This window comes from Monodelphis domestica, chromosome 4 (assembly GCF_027887165.1).
Source record: "Monodelphis domestica isolate mMonDom1 chromosome 4, mMonDom1.pri, whole genome shotgun sequence".
In the NCBI taxonomy this organism is placed as follows: Eukaryota; Metazoa; Chordata; class Mammalia; order Didelphimorphia; family Didelphidae; genus Monodelphis; species Monodelphis domestica.
This window is the reverse complement of record NC_077230.1, coordinates 89,224,038-89,243,471: the sequence shown is the minus strand read 5'-3', so window position 1 is coordinate 89,243,471 and position 19,434 is coordinate 89,224,038. Positions and strand designations below refer to the sequence as shown.

General features: G+C 40.7%; 1 protein-coding gene across 10 annotated transcripts in view; it reads left to right on the top strand.

Moving 5' to 3' along the window:
- MYLK (myosin light chain kinase) overlaps positions 1 to 19,434 on the top strand; it is a 475,306-nt gene that overhangs the window by 154,504 nt on the left and 301,368 nt on the right. For 7 of the 10 annotated variants that reach the window (XM_056793546.1, XM_016433505.2, XM_007493805.3 and 4 more), the window contains one exon: positions 16,214 to 16,386. In XM_056793546.1, coding sequence (XP_056649524.1) covers positions 16,222 to 16,386 — 165 coding nt within the window. In that variant the 5' untranslated portion in view covers positions 16,214 to 16,221. Of the gene's footprint in view, positions 1 to 9,447; positions 9,508 to 16,213; positions 16,387 to 19,434 lie in introns of all 10 variants that reach the window. The other 3 variants (XM_056793547.1, XM_007493807.3, XM_007493808.3) reach the window with 1 other exon arrangement.

Genomic DNA, 19,434 nt, shown 5'->3' with positions numbered 1-19,434 from the left:
TTAAAAAGTACCTTGAATCAAAGTGAAATTGCTAAAAGCTGCCCTCATAGACTAATGAGAGTTTAGCTTTTTTCCTTGAGGGGCTGGAGATCTCAGACCTTCTATGCTTCATCTTATCTCTTGCTGCTGCATCCCCCACCCCCGCCCTCAGTTGCTCCTCCCCCCTTTTGATCTTGGTTCTTTTGGCCTCTGAAGGAGCTTCTCCCAGCTGTGTGGTTGTGGTTTTAGGCAGTGTTGATATAGAGGTTATCTTGGAAATCCCCCAGCTTCTTTTACTTAAGTGAGTGGACCCCTAGTCATCCGGAGGAAGAGGGACTTGGAGGCCTTGGCTGTTGGGTTCTGGTTTTGTTTTTTTTTTTTAACTGAGTATTCAAAAAATGTCAGTGGTCATTGATTGCCAATGCTGAAGGAATCTGTTTATTTTGGTAATGACAGCTGTTGAGATGATGGGCTGAGGGTGAGTGGAGCTGGTTGGTGTGACTTGAATTGGAACTGAGCTGTATTTCCAATACGTGTGATGATTGAGTAACTCTATCCTCTCCCTATTCACCTCCTTCTGAAGTGCCAGAATTTACCCTTCTTCCCCTGTTCCTTCTCTAACCTGAGGCCAGACCCCTTTCTAGGGTCTGACACCTCACTAATGTATTCTCTCCCCTGCTCCAACCTTGTGTTCTAGAAGCCAAGCTGCTGGTTGATTTGGATCCACTTCTAGAGCCCGACTGGGTCTTATGGAGTTCAGAATGTTCTTGAATCTTGGATTCTGAGAGATGACATAAATCCACCTTAGCATTTCTAGCTATAGCAATCCTACCCATATTTCTGGACCCATTTCAAGGGCCATCTGATTAATGAAGGTCTTCCTGATACCCCTCCAGCCTTGTCCCTCCCAGGGAGGGTACTCATCTTTTCCTCCTTAGTTTATACTTCCTTCAGAACTTATCCATTTAGCACAATCCTTTGCCCCTACATTAACAAAAATTAGAGAGAACATTACTGGAAGTTTACTACCTTCAGGAGATTTCAAACTAGAGAACATATCCTTGGCATGTCAAGATTTCCTGAGTTTCCTTATTCTCCCTGGACAGATTGGTTTTTATTTTTTTATTAGAAAACGTGGAAGTCACAGGTACCTGTGGCAAAAACAGGAGGGATGATGATGTGTGGGAGGGTAGAAAGAAATAGAGTGTCTTCTTGTATTCAGATCAGTTTATAGGTCTGTCTTGAACTGAAAAAGATTGGTAAAGCTCTAACAGGAAAGAGCTTCCTTCCCCAGCTTTGGGGAGCTCCCAGAATGAAGGGAATGGGAATTGAGTCATCTACTTTCTCTTCTATTAAACACAGCACTTCCCTTAGGGGACTCCCAGCCCTATGGGGAGATGGAGAAAACTGAGTAAATAAATTAAAGGCATAGACATTGAAAGACTTTGATGGGGGGAAGCTAGATGGGTCAATGAATTGAGAGCCTGGCCTAGAGATGAGAGATCCTGCATTCAAATTTGACCTCAGATACTTGCTATCTGTGTGACCCTGGGCAAGTCACTTAACTCCCATGCCTAGCCCTTACCCCACTCTTTTGCCTTTCTAAGGCAATACACAGTTTTGATTCCAAGATGGAAGGTAAGAGTTAAAAAAAAAAGACATTGATACCAATGATGTGGAAAGAACTATCCAAGTAATATCTGGGTAATTTTAAACACACAACTCTTAAAGAATGAGGTCATATGGTAGACTACAAATGAAATTGCTTTGGAATTGTAGAATTGATTCATATCTCAGCTCTTCTACTTAATATCTACCTGAATTTCATAGTCCTTCACTTATGAGCCTCAGTTTCCTCAACTTTAAAATTAGGGGAATTGACCTAGATCTCTGTTGGCAAAGCTATGGCACACATACAGAGCCAGCACTCAGGGGAACTGCTCCTTTCCCCCTCTTCCCAGTGTGGGAGGACTTTTTTTGCATGCCCCACCCCTCTGTCCAGCTGCCCCAAAGCAAACCATTCCTCCCTCTGCTCTCTCTGGTAATTTCTGGGCTCACAGACAGATTGAATTTACCCTCTGGGCACTGGAACTCAAAGGGTTCTTCAAGGTTGACCTAGATGATGTCCAAGGTTCTTTCCAGCTCTGGGTCATCTGAGGTTGTTTAGAGTGACTAGAACTGATAGGATTGGCCTCGGAGGATGCTTTCCTGGAAGCTAGGTAAGGGTAAAGATTGAAGACAGAGTAGGAGCCCTTGAATGAAAATGAATAGTGTATTATTCCCTCATCATGTGTGGTTTCCTGAGAGCTGTCACAGGAGAAGACCTGAACGTATGAGAAGTTAATTTCTGAGAAATAATTTCCATTGATAACCATCCTGGAGTAGTTGTGGTAGTAAAGACATAAAAATGAGCTAAGGTATGGGGGGGGGGGGAGTATTAGCACTTGCATTAGGTCTTTATGTGCCTCCCACCCCTCCTACTAGACTCCTGTCTTCTCTACTCCATTCTCTACAAAAATGTTAAAATAATCTTTCTAAAGTCAAGTTCTCACCATGTTACCCATCTCTTGCTCAAGAATTTTCAGTGGCTCTCTATTGCCCTTAGAATAAAATTTCCTCAACTTGGCATTTAAAATTCTAAACAGTCTGGCCCCAGCCTACCTTAGCAGACTTATTTCACGTTATTACCCTTCATATACATGCTGTGCATGTTTCAGCCCTGCCTTTCTACAGGGTGTTCCCCATACACACCTACAATTCACTCCCTCCTCACCTTTGCCCCGAGGCATCCCTATCCTGTAAAGATCTGTGCTCCTGCTAAGGCTAGATGACTCTGGATACAGCACTGGAGTCAGGAAGACTCATCTCCCTGAGTTCAAATCTGGCCTCAGATACTAGCTGTGTGGCCCCAGGCAAATCCTCTTTGCCTCAGTTTCCTCCTCTATAAAATGAGCTGGAGAAGGAAATGACAAACCATTCTAGTGTCTTGGCCAAAAACAACCCCAAAAGGGGTCATGCAGCGTAGAGCATGGCTGAATCCACTGAATAGCAACATCAATTCATGCTACACCAAAGCATTTCTTGATTCTCCCTAATTTCCAGTGCTTTCACCTTCCTCAAATTATCTTGTGTGTTCTTGGCTTCTTACTCCTGGGTGACACCCATTCTAATACATTCTAATTTGGGCTGGAGCTGTTTTGATTTCCATCTCTGTACCTGCCCCACCCCCCAGTGATGGCTTTTGTACATACTAAGTGATTCCTAAATGCTTGCTAAATTTTTTAGATTGATATATACCTGTCATGCTACCCACACCTTACTCCACAGGTCTCCTGATCCAGCCATATGTATCTGATTATCTCCATCTTTAGGCTTAGGACAGTCCACACTGAGACCTCTTAAAGTCCTGTTCAGGAAGAAAAAAGGAACCCTTGACTCTGTGCCAAGCTGGTCTCTTGTTGCTGGTGCCCCATCTTTGTTGCTCTGACACCATGCTCCAAGATACTGACCCTGCTTGTTCCTGACTAATTTTCTGACACTTTGTCCTCCAGATCCGTAGCCTGCATTCCCAATTCCTGCTTTTGTCAACCTCTTGTTCCTCTGCCAGCCCTGAATTCCATGTAGATAAATAGACCTGGCACCTTTTTCTGCCACCCGTGACAATGACTTACCCTGTCATTGTCACTCAAATCCTGCCATGAGAATACCAGAGTGAGTCCCATTGGTGTGAATGGACCTAAAATCTGAGTCCTTTTTATACTGACTGAATGGAAATTAGTGTTCTTACCCACTAACTAGATATAGCAGCCTTGAAGCTATGAAATTAACTGTCTGTTAACTCTGTGATTTGGAAGTTAGTTGAGAAGTTCTTTGCAATAGTTTCTCCTCTCCATCTCCTCTATCTCTCACCCTCCCTCTCCTCTTCTTTCTCCCTCTCTACTCTTTCTCTTCTACCCCTCTCCATCCTCTCTTCCTTCTCTCTCACTCTCCTTTATCCCATCATGTATCACAGGAGCTTTGGCTTACTCTTTTTCTGACCTGAGTTGGTCTTGGCAATCTGGATGGACCTCCCCAAATTCCCAGGGGCTCATCATATTGGTGCCACACTACACGTAGTACAAACAAATTGGTTTAGCTTTACTGCAGCTTAGAACTTCCATGCTCAAGTGATTCACCAGCCTCACCAGCCTCAACCTTCTAGAAGAAGAAAGTACAGGTGTGTAACACATTTCTGGCTGAAATTACTTCTAAAAGGCTAGGGGATTTTTTGCATGTTTTTTTCTACCTCTCCAATTAAATACAGGTGTTCCCTAAGATTTCGTTTAGTCCTCAAAGCTCTGTTCTCCTCTGTAGAGTAGGGGTTCTTAACAGGGGTTCATAAATGCCTACATAGTTATGTTATACACATGATACTATTTATAGCTAATTTTTATATGTAACATTACATATATACACATTTATGTTCATGCATGCTGAAAAAAAAAGGAGGAGGCTATGCCCTTCTTTTTAAGTGGAGAGGGGGTTGAATGGTTTGTCTCACTGGAAGGATGGAAACTCCAGTAAAACAGTTGAGGGGAGATGAGGTAAGGGGACTGTGGATGCTGAGGTGTAAGCTGAAGGGTGAAGGGAAAGATGGTAAGATCTCTCCCTCCCTGCGGTTAGCTGACACCAGAGCTTGAGGCAACCTTAGAGAGACAGAAACTTTCTATCTCTCTTCCCAAAGGATATTTTTACAAACTATACCCTTGGAGTCCTAATGTGAGCACCACTGCAAGGAAAGATGTTTATAACCTAGTCAGCTGTTTCATAGCAAAGGGTTTGTAGTCAAGCCCTCTTCTATGGAGGGTGGTGGCAGACCAGGTCTAGTTTGCCACAGATGGGACAGGATTTACCCTTTGGATTCTATCCCTTATCACTCAACCCCTTTCTGTTAATGAAGATGGACCAAACCCAGATCTGACTTAAATTAAGATTTATTTTAGAAAAGGGAAGGGAAGGTATTGATGGGAAAAGGGAAAAGGATGCCCTGACAAGCTAAACCTCCCAACAGCTGGATCTAGAGGGTTGAGTCCCAGTCCCAAAGAACTCTGCCTCCTTCCAGCTGTCAGTCTTCTTTATTTCTAAGCTAATATCTCTTATCTCTCTAAGTCCAAGTCAAATTTTAAAAAGGCAAAGGGAGACCCAGAAAGAAGAAAGAAGGCTGGCTCAGATGAGAGAGTACAAACCAAACTTCTTCTGAGTCAAAGGGTTCTTGTTGGCAGATGGAGGAAAGGTAGTAGAAGATTTCTTGATGGAAACAGGTTCAAAGATAGGCAGGAAAGTCTCGCTCTTCTCCCTCTCGTGGCTTTGGATCACCCTCAGTCACCCAGGAAAAGTCCTCCCCACTTCCCTTCCAAAGCTGGAAGTCCTGCAGCTGGCCAGAATTCTCCTCAGCTCACAGTTCTCTACCCACAATCCTTTGCTGTCTCTCAAAGGCCACCAAGCTGCTTATCCATCAAACATGCAGGATCCTATCCAGGTCCCCTTGTCACTCTTATAATCCCCAGTTCTTCTGTTTCTTTCTCTAGAGTAAGAATTCTTAACTAGAAGTCCATGATTATATAAATATGTGTGTCTATATGTACCAATTTTTATCTATATGTGTGTGTGTGTGTATATATTATATATATATTAGTGGTTCTTAACCAATGATCCATGAACACATATAAAAATACATACTATATTATCAGTACATTATATGTATATATACAGCTAATACTTATTGTTCACAGTAGTTATGTTCTATCACATCACCACACACACAGAGACTTAAAAATACTGAACCATCCATCGCTCCTAGGGGCATGAAGGGTTAGGCTCCTGAGAGCTTCTGGTCACTTTTACGTTAGCACTTTCCAGAGCCGCCCTGTGTATACATTGGCAAATTTCATCTTCCTTTTTCTCAGCATACCGTACCCTTGACTCCTTCACATTAAACTCACAGCCAACAAAAAGCTCCCTAACTCACGCTGGAACAAAGCTTATCTAACATTTATTTTCTCCATAAAAGCACAGCATAGCATTCTTGTGCTTAGGAACGCTAGGCAGCACTTCAGCACTGTGCTTGGGGGCATTTTAAACATTGAAATCCCCAACAAAAATCAGAAAAATGTGAAGAGCAGCGGGGTCCTTGTAGAGAAGGCAAAAAGGACACTTGTTTACAGTAGGGGAGATAAAACAAGAAAGCAGAGCAGCTCTTTGTTTGACTTCAGCTGGGAACGGATACACATCTTTGCGAGCAATTCTGAAAGCACTGCCAGTCAGTTTTCAGGACTCTGCACGTGTCTGGGAATGATTGCAAAATAGCTGTGAGTATTGATTTTGGTGAGCAGGCAAATTCACCAATATGGACTCCATGAATAATGAAGATTGGCTGTAGATGTTCACAGACTCCTGGTTAAGAACCCGGTTCTAGAGAGGACAGAGGACTGCCTAAACCTTGGGGCACAGCTACATTGACTCAGGGAAGATGGAAGAGAAATTGAGTATAGATTATACATCCATACGAACAGACATGTACACATAACATATTCTATATTGACAGACCTCCAGTTTAAGAATCCTTAGTCAATATATGTATATATCAGTTTCTTATGTTATTATAATTAAATGGCATCTGTTATGGATAGATAACCTATATAAAGGTAACCATATTTCAATATAACTGGTTTCCTTTATATTCCTTGATAGTTTGTTTTATATATTTAAAGCTTTTCTAAAAAGAGTTCCGGAGACTTCACCGGACTGCCAAAGGAGTCCATGACACAAAAGACTTAGAAACCATGCACGGGAGTGCCTCCCTGGGTGACTGATCATCTGTTCCTATGACTTCTACTTCCCTTTTTATGTGGAGGGTTTCCAAGTCAATAAGTGCCTTCCATCCTGGGTGCCATGCTTGAGTTTTAGTTGGTCATTTTAATCCATTACTGAATATGCATTTATTAAACACTTAATATATGCCAGGCACAGTGTGGCATGCTGTCCATACAAATACACAATTGAAATAGTACCTATTCTAGAGGGGCTTACATTCTATTTTGTTTTTTAAAGTTTTACCTTCTGTCTTGGAATCAGTTCTAAGTATTGGTTCCAACACAGAAGAGCAGTAGTAAGGGCTAGACAATTGGGGTCCAGTGACTTGCCCAAAGTCACTCAGGGAGGAAGTGTCTGAGGTCAGGTTTGAACCCAAGACCCCATCGGTAGGCCTTGCACCCTATCCACTGAACCACCCAGCTGTCTCTCTCTTCCCTTCTAATACACAGAGACAACTCATATGGTAGAGAAGTGATCAAGGGAGAGAATTTTGGTATGGAAAATCACAAGGATGAGAACACAGTCATAGGGAAGTCTAGCATGGGGCCAGGTCCATACATGTGCCACTGTGAGGCAAATAGCAAGATATATGAGGTCAATTAATATGAAACATATTCTGAGACCTCCTAGATATATAGAGAAAATGAGTTTGTATCCACTTACTAATTGGGAAAGTTGAAAAAATGTCCCATGTGAGTGAGGAAGCAGACGGCAAGATATTGTTAACAAATGCATGTCCAGGGAACTCACGTTCCCCTCCACATCATGACACTTTCTTGACTTTCCTGTCTCTTATTAATTATTCTATTTAGTTAAGCATTTAATTAGCTAAATAGTCTAATTAATTAGTTAATTGATAAGTCTAGTTAATTCCTCTTCTCTTCCCACCAAATCTAGCCACAGTTTCATTGAGTCTTCTTCCAAAATGACTTAAATATTCCATTGCTATTCCTTGTTCAAGATCTCTAACTAATTAGTTAGTCGTTCTGGTCAATTCCCCTTTTCTTCTCACCAAATCTAGCCACAATCTAGTTGAGTCTTCTTTCAAAATAGCTTAAACATTCTACTCCTATTCCTAGCATCCTTGTTCAAGATTTTGTAGCTTCTAAACCTTTATTCTAATAGTCTCTGTCTTCTGTCAGGGAATGCCTATCTAATCTGCCTTTCTAATAGATTTATAAAGTATTTTAAGGTTTTCACATTGCTTCCCATCTCACTTGAGCCCCACAGTTTCTTCTATAGTGTCGGTGTGAGTATTCCCATTTTATAGATGAGGAAATCGAGATTTAAGAAAATGAAGCAATTTATTTGTAGTCAAACAACTAGTAACTATTAGAGGCCAGTCTTATACCTGTTTTTCTGACTATGCTGCAAATCCATGTAGGCTATACTGTCTTACCCCTTCTTGTCTCCCAAGTTTGCTCTTCTGAAAAACAAAAAAACACCATTTTCTTATGTTCTCTTGCTTAAACATTTTATGTTCCTTTCCATTACCCCAGACTAATGCCCAAACTGCCCCAAATCCACAACAGTTCAAAGCCCACATCAGACACTAACCATCCTGGTCTCAATTTAATGTTGCAATCCTTCATTAAGGACCTACTATGCGCACTTTTCACATCCTTTCCACCCCACCCAAACTGAGCTACTCAGAGATCCCCAAAACATGTTTTATGCCTTCCTGTCATGTGCTACCTATACTACCTGGAAAACCCCACTATCTACAGATCCTTCTTCAGGACTCAGCTCAAATCCTACTTTCTCCATAAAACTTCCCCTGATCACCCTTCCCTGCAGTGATTTCAGCTTTGAACTCTAATAGTGCTTATTATCTCTCCTATTCATCAGTCATAATTCTTGCTTTTTTATACATCTTTTCATGTAAATCTATCTTAATTCAAACTAGATGTTAAGACTTTGGAGGTCAGAGACTGTCTTCTATATCACTGTGCATACTAGGTGTTAAGTAAATAGATTTAATTCTCTCCTTCCTTTTATAGAGGGCTGGGAGGAAACACACCAGGCTAATGTCCTCTATGAATGCAGAAAGCCAGTATTTCCATGGTGATACATGGACCTGTCTTTCTGACTCCAAAGCAGACTATCCGCCATATGAAAAGAAACACTCCCTATTTATTCCCGCATGAAACATTTTACTAACCTACAGACTTTTCCTCTAGTCATTTTGGCCCCCTGTGGGTTGACTTTTTTGTTGACAGTTATCAGAGCCTTCTTGGACTTATAATGAGACTAGATCATACCTTTACAGCACTTAATTTACAAAGCATCTTCTGCACAACAACCCAATGAGGTAGATATAACAAAGATTATTCTCTCTCTCTTTTTTTTTTTGCATGAGGACACTGGATCTCTCAGAAGCTTTGTGACTTTCTCACAGGCACAAGAGTCTGTGACAGTTTGAAACTTGAACCCAAGTGGTGTAAATCATAGTCCAATGCTCACTCTTTTTTTTAATCCTTACCTTCTGTCTTAGAATCAAAACAGCAGTTATTAGTTCCAAGACAGAAGAATGATAAGGGCTAAATGACTTGCTCAAAGTCACACAACTAAGAAGTATCTGAGGCCAACTAATGCTGTTTCTATTTTACCACAAAGGACTTGAAGAATAGGAAGAGCTCTGGAAGTGGAAAGTGGATGAAGCTCTCAGGGGATAAGGTATTTGATCAAATAAACATACTGTGCTAGCCTAAGCAGACTCTTAATTTGCTGAGAACCAAGTAGAGTCTCACATTTCTAGACAGCCAATCAACAAGCATTTTTTATTCACACCTATTGTGTGTGTCAGGCATTGTGTTAAGCACCAGTGGATACAAAGGAAGGCAAAAATAGGTCCCTGACTTCAGGAAACTTACACTCTAATGGGGGAGATAATTTGTTTTGTTTATTTTTGTTTTTAGAATATTTTTCCATGGTTGCATGATTTATGACACCTCCTTCCCCCAGCTCTCTCTTCCCCCTTCCCAAAGCCAACAAGCAGTTCCACTGGGTTGTACATGTATTGTTGTTCAAAACCTATTTCTATGTTACTCACATTTACAATAGAGTGATCTTTTAACATCAAAACCCTAATCATATCCATATTGTACTATATGGTCTAATGCATTTCTTATTTCACAGTTCTTTCTCTGGCTATGGATAATGTTCTTCCTCACAAGTTCCTCTGAATTGTCCTGAGTTATTGCATTGCTACTAGCAGAGAAGTCCATTACATTCGATTGTGCCACAGTGTATCAGTCTCTGTGTACAATGTTTTCCTGGTTGTGCTCCTCTCACTCTGCATCAATTCCTGGAGGTCATTCCAGTCCCCACAGAATTCCTCCATTTTATTATTCCTTTGAGCACAATAGTATTCCATCACCAACAGGTACCACAATTTATTCAACCATTCCCCAATTGAAGGGCATCCCCTCATTTTCCAATTTTTGGCCATCACAAAGAGCGCTGCTATGAATATTCTTGCACAAGTCTTTTTCCTTATTATCTCTTTGGGGTACAAACCCAGTAGTGCTATAGCTGGATCAAAGGGTAGTCTTTTAAAGCCCTTTATACATAGTTCTAAATTGTCCTCCAGAATGGTTGGACCAATTCATAATCTGGGGGAGATAATTTGAAAACAACTACTGTATATACATATGATGTGAATGGTATAAATGGAAGGTACTCTTAGAGGGAAGGGATTAGCTTGGGAAGTGAAAAAAGAGACTAGGAAAGACTTCCTTCAAAAGGTGGATTTTGAGGAGAAACTTGAAGGAAGCCAAGAGGTAGAGAAGAGGACTAAGTATTCCAGGCATGAGGGACAGCTAATAAAAAGGAATGGATTGTAGAGAAGGAGCACTGGGAATCAAAAAATAGCAAAAAGGCTGTCAAGCTGGCTTAAAGTGTAGGAAGATGGGAAGGGTTGGGAAGGGCCCATTGTGAAGGATTTTAAAAACCAAACAGAGGACTTTATATTTTATCTTATGATCCTATAATTCTCCTACTTACTAGCAATTGTTCTTCAATTTTTATAGTCTTTCATACTTCTCTACTAGCAGCAATGCAATGATCCAGGACAATCCAGAGGAATTTATGAGAAAGAACACTATCCACATCCAGAGGAAGAACTGTGGGAGTAGAAACACAGAAGAAAACTGTTTGATCACATGGGTCGATGGGGATATGACTGAGGATGTAGACTCTAAATGATCACCCTAATGCAAATATTGATAATTTGGAAATTGGTCTTGATCAATGACATATGTAAAACCCAGTGGAATTGCTTGTTGACTCTGGGAGCAGGGAGGAAAAGAAAATGTATCATGTAAACATGAAAAATATTTTTTTTTTTGAAAAATATTTTTAAAAAAGATAAATGACTTCGAAAGACTTGGGGACTTCCATTAATGTAATGATCAAACATGATGCCAGAGAATTCAGGATTGAGAGGAGATGCAAAGGGCAGACTGAGATTTTTTTTGGGGGGGGGGGATATGGCCAATGTGGGAATTAGTTTTGCTTGACTATAAATGTGTGTGGTGAGTTTTGGTTTTCTTTCTTTAAAAGGTGAGAGGGAGGTAGAAGGAAGAAGCTTTTCCCCTTTTGCCCAAACACCTAACAGAATTTAGAGTAGGGAAGCTTCTTGGTAGGGGACCAAATTTAGCTCTTGTAACTCAATGTCAAGCCCAGCCCAAGGATATGTTCTGAATTCAGTGGCAAGAAGGAATAGTCTTATCCCTTCTTCCTTCCTTGCTCCTCTCTTTCCAGCTCCTGAAGTCTTAAGTTTTTTAAAAATTATTTTAATGGAATTTTATGATGTTAGTAGAAATTCTTAGAGTGATTGGACGTCTAAGATAGGAAGGAGTAAAAAGAGAAAAGGGGCTTCTCTCCCTTGTAACTCCCACAGTAGAATTCAAATTATGGTAAGCTTCCTTCCATAGAAGAAAGAGGAGTTATCAGACTTTTCTGATGTGGTATTGACTTTGTAAAATAAAACTACAACAAACAGAAACCATGGTATAGCTCTGTTTAAAAGTCTTTCTTTTACAATTAAATGTTTAAAAAACATTCTGACAAAGATCCCTTTTTGATTTTTGTTTCTAGTAATAAATTTACACATGAGTTCTCCATGATTCTTCTTGTCTCCCTCCCCTCTTTCCTCCCCCCTCCTGGAGTTGACACTCAATTCTACTTGGTTATACATGTATTATTACTCAAACCCTATTTCTATATTATTTATTTTTGTAAGAGAATAATCTTATAAGACCAAACCCCCAAATCATATACTCAAATACACAAGTGATAAATCATATATTTTCTTCTGTAAGAAAGATCCCTTTTAAGGGTTATAAGGGTAAATAGGTATAAAAATGAAGGGCCAGCTTCTTGCCTGTCATGTGTCTGGCAGGATGTCAGCTTATTGCTATAGGAAGGCTAAAGCCTAGCCATTGTCTGCATGAAGTCTGGCTCAGTATGGTGAATCCCAAAGTTGGGGAGGCATCAGGCTGCCCAAGGATGGGTAAACTACACAATGTCATATGTGGAGTGGATGTTGAACCGCACTGGGATCAGGCCTGTTTTTGTTTTTTTATTTTCCTTTGTATCTCTAGACTCTAGAGTTTAGCACAGAGCCTGATACACTGGCAGTGCTTAAGAAATTTGTAAAACTTTTCCTGTAAGATTGTGAGAAATAACCCCTTCTCTTGGTAGCAGTATGCTTGATTTGCAGGCATAATATCTACTATAGCTGCAGTGTTAAAAGTAGATATTCCAGTCTAAAATATGAAAATGTAAAGATGATGGTTCTAACAACCACCTATTCCTTGCCAACACAGCCCCAATGGTCCAGCCAAGATTGTTATCATCCAAGTGTAACTTGTATGATCCTATCTTGCCTTTACACGCTATTCTCCAAATTTGTGTAACAGTAGACATCCCATGAAGCATGCACAGGGTAGGTAGGCTACTTTCAGAGACACACACATGCTAACTGCCAAAGCTTAGCCCAGGTTTATTCTCACGTATGCTTCAAAGTATGACCACCATGACGCTTGAGATGTTCTTCTCTCTCTTTCTCATCCCCCTGTGTCGACAAACCATGTCTGTCTGTCTGTTTTGCCTTTCCTCTATTCAGAATTACTCCTCCAGACTTATTTCATATTAGTCCTTTTCACTCAACCTACTATATTCCAACCAAATGCCATAAATGGTTTTCCTTGGACTTGGCATTCCACCTCCTGCCATCACATCATTGTATAAGCTGCCCTTCTTCTGGAATGTACACCTGCTTCTTGGAATCCTTTTTTTCTTCCAAGACTTCCCTCAAGCCACCTCCTAAAGCAAGCCTTTTCTTTTGTTATGTTTACTTATTTAATTACTTAATTTAGAATATTATTCCATGGTTACATGAATCATGTTCTTTCCCTCCCCTCTTCCTGACCCTAACCAGCAAGCAATTCCACTGAGTTTTACATGTGTCATTAGTCAAGAACTATTTCCATATTATTTGCACTGGGTGATCATTTAGAGTCTACATCCCCAATCATATCCCCATCGAACCATGTGATCAAGCAGTTGTTTTTCTTCTGTGTTTCTACTCCCACAGTTCTTCCTCTGGATGTGGATAGTGTTCTTTCTCATAAAACCCTCTGAATTGTTCAGGATTACTGCATTGCCACTAATGGAGAAGTCCATTACATTCGATTGTGCCACAGTGTATCAGTCTCTATGTACAATGTTCTCCTGGTTCTGCTCCTCTCACTCTGCATCACTTCCTGGAGGTCGTTCCAGTCTCCATGGAATTCCTCCAGTTCATTATTCCTTTAAGCACAATAGTATTCCATCACCAACATATACCACAATTTGTTCAGCCATTCCCCAAACTAAAGGCATCCCCTCATTTAAAGCAAGCCTTTTCTGATCCCCTTAGTGATCAGAGCTCTCTTTTTTCCCTCCAATTTACTATTTCCTATTTTGTAGATTCTACCAAAGGTCACCTAACAGAAGAAAAAGTCTTTGCCTTTCGACTGTGAAAAGAACACTAGATTTGGGGTCAGAGTATAGAGATTCAATTTTTCTCCCTCTGTCACTTACCACTTGTGTGTGCAGTTTTATTTTGCCTCACTGAACCACCAGTTTTCTCATCTTTTTGGATCAGATGCCTCTAAGGTCCTTTTCAGCTCTAATTCTGTAATCCACCCCATAAATGAGTTTGTGTACACTGATTTGTGTGTGTGATTGTATCATGGCCAGCTAGGTGGCAGTGGATGGAGCACTAGGACTGAAATCAGGAAGACTCATCTTTCTGCCTTCCTATCTGGGTGACCCTGGACAAGTCACTTAACCCTTTTTGCCTCAGTAAAATGAGCTAGAAAAGGAAATGGTAAACCACTCCAATATCTTTGCCAAAAAAAACCAACAAAAACCCTTCAAATTGGGTTACAAAGAGTTGGACTCAACTGTACAACAGTGCATGTTGTATTACCCCTTGTCCTCAACTCCTTGAGGGGAGGAATTGGTTTTCAGGTGTATTTTTTTTAACATTCCCTAATATATAGCACAATGTCTTGCACATAATTAAGAGCTTAATAGGCACTAATTGAAATGTTATGATTCCATAATATGAATTGAATTTCCTACAGGAACCCTACCAAATCAACTCTGGCCACCTCTGACTTTCATAAATCGATATCTTCTTCTTTTGGTTATACTAAGACAGCATTGGTGAAGTATTGGCATTCGTGACAGCCCCAGTACAGGGGAACTGCTCTATTCCCCTTCTTTGCAATGCCTGAGGACACTTTTTACATGCCCTGCCCCTCTGTCTAGCTACCCAAATGGAGCTTCCTCCCTGCACTTTCTAGGATAATTTGAGGAGGGGGGAGCAGGGCTCACAGACAGCTTGAAGTTGCCCTCTGGGCACAAGAACTTGAAAACCTTCACCAATGCTGGACTAGAATAATAGTTCTCACACTGTGGTCCATAGATCCTTGGGGGTCCCAAAGACTCTTTCAGGGAGTCTGTAATGTCAAAATTATTTTCATATTCACAGACATTATTTGCCCATGAAAATACTCTTCTGTTTTCCAACTACATATTTGTGTGAGGCTGGCTTTTCTTCATACACTTCAACCAAAGCAACATTTCACAACAGATTAAATGCAGAAGTAGATATGAAAATGCAGCTGTCTTCTATTAGTCCAGACATTAATGAGATTTGCAAAAATATGTAAAACTGTGCCACTTGATAATTTTTTTGTTTTGGAGAATATAGTTAATTTAAAAAAAAACTATGTTTCTCCTCTTAATATATACTGGCTTCTTGTTATTTTCAGTGAATTATTTATTACATATTAATGACTTCTTGCCTATTTACTAATTTATTGATTTAAATTCCTAATAGAGTAAATATCAATTAATATAACCCACACAAGCAAAAGTTCTTTGAGGTCCTCATTAATTTTTAAGAGGGCAAAGGGGTCCTGAGACCAAAAATTTGGAGAACCACTGGATTAGGAAATTCCCCAGAGAAGAGAAACAACCTTCATCCTGCATGGTATGCTCCATCTTCCAGTTCTGCCTTCACACACTGGCCATCACATATGCCTGGAATCACTTCCTCCTCACTTCCTGCTAGAGTCTCTGCCTTTGAGATGAAATTCAAGCGCCCTTCCTGCTTTCCCCAACGAGTGTACTCAGGCCCACACTACTTTATATTCATTTTATTTGCAGTTTATTCATTTTATATTTGTCATGTGCTTTTATATATATATATAATTATCTCCCCTTTAAAATGTAAATTTCTTGAGAGTATGAATTTTTTCATTTTTTGTACTGGGATTCTCAATTACTAGTGCCATGTTGGCATCCTGGAGTCAGTTAAATTCTTGTTTCTTGACTGATTTTTCTCAAATGTCTTGTCTACTGTTCTGCCCCTCTTATGGCATAGTAAGTATTTACAGGCTGATTGAATAGATCATGAAAATGCTGTGAAAAGCAAACAGACTCTTTGTCAGTATCCCCAAGGGGAATGCCTCTTTTCTTAGAGGAAGACGACAGAGGAAGAAGGCAGAGCTTCCCCTGGGCTTTTGTGAGATCAGGGGCTGCTCTGGTAGCAACAGACAAACGAGGTGTAGGGGTTTGGGGCAATGATTCCTTTGAGAGTAGCCTGTGTCCTCCTTGGGTATGAGTTCCAAGGCATGTTGCTGGTGTTGGTGGGAACCAGATCAGGATAATTAATGCTTGAAGCTCCTCACAACTCCAATGCTGAGGAAGAGTGCTCTGGTGCCATTGCCAAGAGTGCCAGTGAGAGCTGAGATGTGTGCCAGTAGATGGAAAGCTATGTGTGCACTACTCTGACTTTTTCCTCCCTCTTTCTCCTTTACAGCCAAGACCATGGGAGACGTGAAACTGGTTGCCTCAGCCCACATTTCCAAAGGTGCTCTTAATTCTCGACCTTCAGGCCTCAGCTCCTCTGCCCTGAATGAGGCTCCCACCTTCATCCTGCCCCCTAGGAACCTTTGTGTTCCTGAGGGTGGCACAGCCAGGTTTGAAGGGAAGGTAAGGCTCACCAGTAATGGGCAGCTAGATTACATTTCTCTCTCTCTCCTGACTTTCCTTTTCTTATTTTAATTCTTCTCAACAAATAGCCAGCAACAAGAACAAACATTCAAATACCACCCAAGAATAAAAAATGATTGTACAAGAAACCATTAACTTCCGTTGTTTACAGATTGCAAAAACACGCTGTTTGCTTCCTGCTGTCCTTCTGAACTCTCTCCCTCTCCCTCTCATCACTTCATTTAAGCCTTCTCGTAATTCTTTTTTTCTCCAGAGACAGAGAAGTTGACTTGGTGTCAGACGTTTGTCAAGGATAATCTATACATGCTTAATGTGTTTCCTCTTCTCATACATTTCTCTGAGAGGAGCATCTAGCCACTTACAAATATTACATCTGGCCGCTTCCCGTTACAAAGCACCAATCCAGTTGCTTGGTTTAGATTTCGTTGTTTTTTTTTTTACTGAGGAAACTTTAAGCATTGTATCTCTGTATCTTAATCTGCCAAGTGGGCCTAATAATCCCTGTTCCATGTCCACGTGTATTTGTGGAAAATAACGAAGAGATTAAAGAACATTTAATTTTACAATGGATCCATCTTATAAGGACAAGGGATAGATCATAAACAGTTTCTGCTAAGTGCTTTACAAAGGTTTTCTCATTTGATCTCCACAACAACCCTGGAAGCTGGGTGCTGTTATTATTCCTATTTTACAGTTGAGGAAACTGAGGCACAAGTGTCCCCACAAACCTAGATCTTCCTGACTCTGGTCCCAGTTTTCTGACTACTGCTCTATCCACCTCGCTGCTTCTATTATGATTCATTATTATCCTTGTTATTATAGGTAGTTGGCAAAGGACTCCATAAGTCTAAATGTTATTGATCTTAATATATGAAATGATTAGAGAGTGGTTGGGAGGGTAAAAAAAATAGAACCTGGACAGAAACTTAAGGGACATTTTTATAGAGAACACATTAGCCATACAAAGTCTCTGAACTAGATTCTGTCTCTGAAACTAGGATGTGTGACCACGGGCAAATCTCTTCACCTGTTTGTATTTCAGTTTTCCCCTCTAAAACGGGGAGGAGAAATCAATATCTATAGTACCGCTCATATAGGATCATTGTGAGGCTGGCGTGAGTTAAAGAATGGAAAGAATGTTACAAACTCCAAAGTGCTATAAACATCAGCAATCCTAGATGATTTATAGTACTACCATAGGATTATAAGGGTCTTCACGTGATATTTTCTCTTCCTTTACACTGGGGAAGAAGACTTGAAAATGGGTCACTTAGGGAGGAAAGAAGGATGTCAGAAGGCTCAGAATCTTTGGATCATAGAATGTCTTGGCTAGAAGGGATGCTAGTTCCACTCCCTCATTTTACAGAGATAGAGACTTGTCTGGTTGTTTTAGGTTTTCTGTTTTTCATCTTCTTGGATGACAGTTTTTTTGCCTTCATTTAGGTGACAGCTTTGGAATGTGATGGATTTAAAGATCAGATTGAATAACTGGTTTGGAATGGGTGAAAATCAAATAGGGAGACAGCTACGTAGGGAGCTTAAAGAACATTTGGACGTTTGATGACTTGAATGGGATCTTCCCTGCAAATGTTTTTATATAAAGAAAATTGGAGAGGGAACAGTGGTTGCTTTCCAGGAAAATTGGCTGGATGTATGCCCTAGACCTTTTATTGTCTCCCTTTAATTTGTGTTCTCCAGATCTCCTCATGTGCCTTCCCTTCTTGGTTATTGCTCCAGGATGAGAACACTTTCCCTAGCTTTCCATATGATGCCTCATTACCATGGCTGGGTCTCTAGCCCTGTGCTAGCAGAATAGGATCAGGAGTCCTAATAGCCCAGAGATGAACTGCGCAAGTGTCCGCTCCACTGCTTCTGAACCAGGCTCTTATGCCTTGGTCTAACTGCTAAGAATTTTTCCTCTTCTTAAGGACCCCAAAAGAAGGAGGATCCCTAAAGTATGGTCCTAGAAGAAATGGCCAGCTCTGGCCATTTCTTCTAGGACCATGCTTTTATTGTTTTCTCTTAAGATTTTGGGGAAGGAAAGGGAACAATTGCTTGGGTCATTTATTTCGTTTAATTCCGGTGATTCAAGCAGTATAGTCTAGTGGAACAATCACTAATTTAGCAAATGACATCTGGGCTGGGTTCCAGGCTCAGTCATTAATTTCTTGGGCTTGTCACCTCAAATGACCCAAGTTTTCTCATCTGTAAAATGGGAATCTGCTCTACTTGGATTATAGGAATGAAATGAGAGAATATGTGTGAAAAGGTGCTTTGGAAAGCTAAAAGAGTTGTACAAGTGTTCCACTTCTGGCATCATCAATGAGTGATTTCATGTTCCTTGAATCCTTTTCCACCAGACTAATGGGGTAATGGTGGCACGATGAGAGAGTTTTGTAATGAACTTTGCTCATAATTGCTAAATAGCTAACATTGTATGTAACCTTTTGGTTCTAGAGAAATCTTTCCCTTAAAAAAGAAGACAAATTTAAAAGCGATTCACCTGCCTGACCTTGATGTGTTCTTCAGTTTTTTCAGTAGGGTCTGACTTTGTTTAAAAATTTTTTCATTTTAGAGTGTGTGTGTGTGGTTGTCTGACTCTTTGCTTGCCATTTCCTTCTTCAGTTCATTTTACACAGGAGGAACCTAAGGCAGGCAGGGTTAAGTGACTTGCCCAAGGTCACATAGCTATTAAATATCTGAGGCCAATTTTGAATTTAGGAAGATGGGTCTTCCTGTCTCCAAGCTCTGTCCTCTATCCACTGCACCACCCAGCTGCCAACTGACCTTTATTTATAATCCTCTAAATCCAAGTGAATTGACCACTTATCCATTATCTCTGTCTCCTCTCATGTCGTGAAGTCAGGCCCTCATCATCCCTCACCTGGACTCTTGATGGGTCTCCCTCTTTCGGGTCTCTCCTCATGTCCATCACATAGCTGCCAAACAGGTATTCCTTAAGTCCTCATCTGAATGTCACTCTCTTCCTACGGAAGCCCCAGGGGCTCCCCACTGCCCTCAGGAACA